The sequence below is a fragment of the Telopea speciosissima genome, chromosome 2, assembly GCF_018873765.1.
Source record: "Telopea speciosissima isolate NSW1024214 ecotype Mountain lineage chromosome 2, Tspe_v1, whole genome shotgun sequence".
Classification (NCBI taxonomy): domain Eukaryota; kingdom Viridiplantae; phylum Streptophyta; class Magnoliopsida; order Proteales; family Proteaceae; genus Telopea; species Telopea speciosissima.
The window spans coordinates 46,911,574-46,917,120 of NC_057917.1; the positions used below are offsets into that span (position 1 = coordinate 46,911,574).

General features: G+C 39.0%; 1 protein-coding gene across 1 annotated transcript; it reads right to left on the bottom strand.

Moving 5' to 3' along the window:
- Positions 1-542: 542 nt before the first annotated feature.
- Positions 543-4,082, bottom strand: LOC122650776 (transcription factor bHLH148-like). The gene is made up of 2 exons (XM_043844159.1): positions 4,054-4,082; positions 543-1,256 (listed from the first exon to the last, which is right to left on the bottom strand). Exons 1-2 carry the CDS (start codon positions 4,080-4,082, stop codon positions 548-550), a joined length of 738 nt encoding a protein of 245 aa, XP_043700094.1. The 3' UTR covers positions 543-547.
- Between the last annotated feature and the right edge of the window lie 1,465 nt (positions 4,083-5,547).

Here is a 5,547-nt window from a genome sequence, read left to right on the forward strand (position 1 = left end):
TACCCCCCTGCAACATAACAACACCACACCCCACCCTCCCTGATGATCAATTCAACTAACTACTACTATTGCTAGCAGAAGACTCAAAGTCTCTGCGAGATCTGCAGGTTCAGATTAAAGGTGAGTTTCCGTTCCTCATCTTCTCCACCATCTCCGGCGGCATTTCCCTGATCGGCCTACACCCGTAGGTGTCATAATCCACTTCCCAGAGCCCCAGTCCGTGCAAGTCCTCAGGTTCCCCCATTAGCCCCACCAGAACCAGCCGGTCATCAAAAACGGTGAGCGTTACTCCCTCCAGGAGTCCATAGACCCCCAATACGTGGAAACTGGAAAGCATGTAAACAATGTTGGAGAAAAAGCTAAAAAACAAGAGAACCATTATACAAATAAAATACAAGAATATAAAATTCAAGGCGAAGGAATGATGAGAGTGAATAATGGGCAAATGAAAAAAATTTACAAAAAAGGGTCGCAACAAGCGAGCAAGAACAACCAGAGGTAGGAGACCTGGCCTTTTTTTTTTTTTTTTTTTTTTTTTTTCTGGTGGTCACCTCTGCGTGGAACCGAGGCGGTCCAGACTCGAAGGAACGGCGGTGGGTGCAGCGCCACCGGCGACGGAAAGCAGTTGAGTGAGGGTGGTCATGGCTCTAACCTGCATCTCCAAGGCTGCTATGTAATCTGTGGCTTCCTCGAGAAGATCAGGGAAGGGGAGTTTCCGGCATCCTGGAACTAAGCTTCCGAGGACACGCGCCTTCCGTTGAACTGTCGGCAACCTCTTGTCTTTCTTCAAGGCAAGGATGCTAATCCTCCCTCGTCTCTTGGATCTACAGTTGTCGGGGATAGCTACTCTCTGCTTCCTCTTCTTCCTGAACTTCAATTTGAGTCTGTTTGTCAGGATCGCTCGACTCCATCTCGTTCGTCCCTTGGCTACTACGGCTAAGACCCTATCTGCTGCTTCTCTCACGGCACGGCCCCCGTGCGGGATAGATTCCGCTGGACAAGGAGAATCAGAAATGGAAGAAGAAGAAGAAGAAGATGCCGGTGCTAGTGAAGGTGAAGGATTACGGCGAACTTGACGCAGAGCTTCGATGAGCTTGGAGGAATAACTCTGTTGTTCGGCAGGGGATTTCCATCTCGTCTGGTTCTGATTCTGGCTCGGATTCGAAGGTTTCTTCTTCCTCTTCTTTTTGGACTCTCGGGATCTCTCGGTGTTGGTTTCGGGATTCAAGATCAGGGGCGACGCCACACAAGTGGCGCTTTCACATGGTGCCAATTCAAGTGGAAGGGATCGAAGGAGAAAGAGAATCTGGTGGAGTGGGACGAAGGTGGCAGCGGTGGTGGGGTGGTGGTTGAAGAAGAACAAGTAAGAAGAAGAAGAAGAAATAGTGGTGGGTCCCACATTTTTATGTTAGAAAAATTAAAAATTAGAATAAAGTTATTTTAATTGAAGGGCAAAGTTGGTATTTAAAATATATTATTTAACACCGTTCTCTCACCGTCCATTTAGGGGTTTGATTGTATATTTTAAAAACATATAGCGTCATTCTGTATTTTATATAAATCTTAAGGGATGACACTGTAATTTACTCTTATTATTATTATTATTATTATTATTATATAGAGACGTGTTGTTTAAATTTTAAAAGTCCTTCTATATCCTTTTATTGTCAAAATAGTATGATGCACAAAGCTGAGTCATTATTAATATATGTTTTTCTGAAATATCATATGATATAATGCTTTGCCTTGTAAACTTTTAGTGATGTGGTCTTTAATTATATCGTACGGGTAAAAGTTTTCATGCACAGTTGTGCATGTGCATGATCGGTATTAAATACGGTTAGATTGGCATAAATGTTTATACGAAAAGACATAAAAACCCTTGCCCCTCCTATTTGATGGAGTCGATGGAAGAATCCCTCATGTGTAAATACCTTCCCTTGTCATATATTTGACTTATAGAAGACATCTCAAGGATTTCTCTCAAACTTTAGGCATGTCAAGGTGTCATGAATCCCTCAATCCCAATAGTTTTAGTTTTAGAAGTTCCATTTTTGGAAGGAGGGGTGTGGCCTTTTTCATTGTTAATTTTGCATTGGTTGAAGTTGGTTAATTGGGGTGGCTTCTAGTAGTCAAAACCTTCTTTATTCAGAAAAATAGCAAAACCCTACACAAAACCCACCTTGACCTGATTCACTCCCACACTTAGATAAATTTTGATTGATAAAAAAAAGGGCAAGAGATCGCTACTTGGTTGTGTAGCCCCCAGCATGGGGTCAATGAGAGCTTGCACAGGGCATCTGTCTAGATTGAATTTTTTTATTTCATTGGTTATTTCATTGGATGTTGAATGGTCATTTCATGTGTTCCTATGTCTAGGTGCTGAAACCACGTGATCAAGTAACTTTCATTCCTCTAAAAATAAAATATCAAGATTGTTGATATTATTAAAAAAAATAATTTATGAAACACCGCCTACAAATGGAACGATACTCAAGTCAACCCCTCTTATTTGAAAGTATTCATAACATTTCCTACAAAGAACCCTATATTATAGTTTTACACTATTAAATGATGAAGTCAACTAGTTAAGTTTATTTAAATACTCAAACTATAAATATCCAAACTACCTTCCAATGAGGGTAAATTTATTATTTTACCCTTTATCAAAAAACCCCAAAATCAATGAAGCGTTTCACCGGCACCGGAGCCAGTATTTTCTCCTTCTCTATCTCCAACCAACCTGCTGCTTTAAATCTCCCCAACTTATAACCGCCCCCTCCTCCTCTCCACCTTTTTCTGCTTCTTCTGGTTTTAGGGTTTTCAAAGATTTGAGAGGAGGTCTAGCCATCGATGTCTCCGTGAACCATTCAAAGTTTCTGTTAAAATCTAAAACCTGGAAGAATCGTCAATGTTACATCAAATAGGAAGCTTTCCTGTTCAGAGATGAATCTCGAATAAAGGATACATGAAGCTTTCTTAATATAGTTTTGTTTTATTAGAAAGAGAGAAAACAATGAGTTATTGTTCATTAATCAGAGATGACCATCCATCATATCAATCTTCATTCTGAGTTTGTGAAAAGAATATGGATTTTCAATTAGGATAACTCCAAAGATATGATTTGTGAACTTATTTACCATTCAAGTCTTAGCAAAGAACAGAGGAATTGAACTACTGGAATCATGAGCATCATTGCTATCGTTTGTACTCTGTTTGGATTCATAACAGATTCATCTAATCCTCTAGCCCTTTTGTCTTAAAATCAGCAAAAATCCAGAACACCCCTTTTGCAAATCCCACTTGTTTCAATTACTAGAAGGTAGAAATGAGGTGAGTTCGTCTATGCTCGTCTCTGTTGCTCGCTTTGAGTGTCTCCCTTTTCTTCTGTAAATGGCTGGGTAAAATTTCCTTCCTCTGAATCTGGTAGTTTTGTTGAGATCTGTACAGGTTCTAATGCTTGCTTCGTGTGGGTACATGTTTCTCATTACTAGTCTAATTGAGCGGTTCTAGAATGGTTTTCCTTAAGCAAAGGTGGGAGAGGAATTGGTTTTCCTAGGGTTTAAAGATCGAATTGGCGATTTCAAAACATTTTGCAGGTTTTGAGAGTTGATTCCAACCATGAAAACGACTGGAAAATGGCCACGGAGCTCCGGTGAAGCTCCATCAATGGTCCAACCTCCGTGCGGAGACTGATTTGCCTCGGATGGGGGTTGCAGCCATGGTTTTGATCATAGCTATGGCGGTGGCAACCGGAAGAAGAGCAGCAGAAGAAAGAGGGCATCTAAAGTGCATTTTCTACAGACATTGGGTACCTCAATTGTCATTGTTTATCTTATTATGATTGAGGTTAAAATTGTCATTTCAAATTTTGGTTTGATTTAAATTAACATTGTTAGTGTAGAGGGGGACGGATGAGTATTTTTAAATAAGAGGGATGACTTGAGTATTGTTCCCTTTTTAAGGGGTGTTTCATAAACTACCCTATTAAAAATTAATAATTCAAAAAGGCAATTGGTTAAATGGGAACTCCATGAGATAGCATTCACATACCTATGATCCATGGCCGGGATGAAGTCCATGTTCTTGAATCATTTACGTAGTTTGTATGGATTTGGTTGCTTTGTAAGGAAAAATTGTGAGAAAGAAATTAAAAGAAAAGGAAGCATGCGCATGTAACCTTTGTCCATATTTCGATATATCTCTCTCACATAAATAGTGGAGTTCAAATTGACATTCCCTGTGTTTTTTGATCATGTGGGTTTAATGTGGATGATACCATTCTTTAGACCTTCATTGGTGCAGCGTACAGATTCCTTCTTACACTGGCATCAAAGGAAACCCCCAAGAAATTAAATCAAATTCTTAATTTTGCATTTACTTTTTATGTGAGGAAATAAGATGCATAATAATATATTTTCTAATTTAAAAAAACAGAAGAAAAAACATGATAAAATATGAAGTGCGAGGAATCAAATTATGGGTGCCAAATTGATATTGGAAAGAATAGAACCAACATAGAATAAAGTCATATTAGGGCTCCTTAATTTCTTGTTTTATGTAGGATAAGAGCTATTGTTATGATAGAGGAGTAAAAAGTATCGGGCTTCATATGAAATGTTGCAAGGTAAAGTTTTTTTGTTTTTTTTTTTTTTTTTTAAAGAAAGTTTTCCTCCACCCATAAAAGATGGTTCACCCATCATCCTAGGGTTCACAAACCCGTCCTAGGGTTTTAATATGTTCTAACATACCTTCTTGATACCCATCCCTGCCCTCTCCCACCCCTCAATGAATGGGATCCCATTCACCATGGGTGGGGGAAACTCGATAAAAAAATAATAATAATAAAAAAAAATGATACTTTTTAAATCATTATCAATTATGATTTATAGCCAATTTAAAATCTTATTAAATATAGGAAGGAGAACGCATGTTTTAATCTAGGAATAATGTTCTCTGTCCCGCAACACAGGCTACACCTAGGCACATGGGCCTGCCACATAGGGGGGCTGGGGTGGTCATTGCCCATCCCCATGTGCCTGCGCCGCTCTGCGGCACAGAGAACAGCGCCCCTTTAATCTAATAGATTTAGGGTTTTACCAAAAAAAAAAAAAATCTATAGATCTAGGAAATTATCGCAATTTTTTTCTTCCTTTTAGTAGTAGTACTACAACCAAAGGAGGAGTGAGAGTTCAATCAAAAGTCAAAACATTGTAAACACCTCTGGCGCAAAGATAACGGAGTGATTGATTGGCTACCGCCCACAATCATGAGAACTTAACGGTCAAACTGCTTAACCCCGTTGAAAAAAACCTAACAGTTTGGTAATAATACCTGGTTAGTAGACTTTCTTTCTCTCTCCTTTTCTTCCTCTGCCTCTGGTAATAACTAATAACTGGTGAGAGGTTAAGAATAGTTTTTTTTGGCGTTTACTCTTCACGCATCTCTTCCAAATTCCCAAAAATGTAAAATCTTTGAATTTTCAGAAGAAAAAAAAAATTTTATTTATTGGAAAGGGGGCAGTTGAATTAGTCTCCGTTTGAGGAG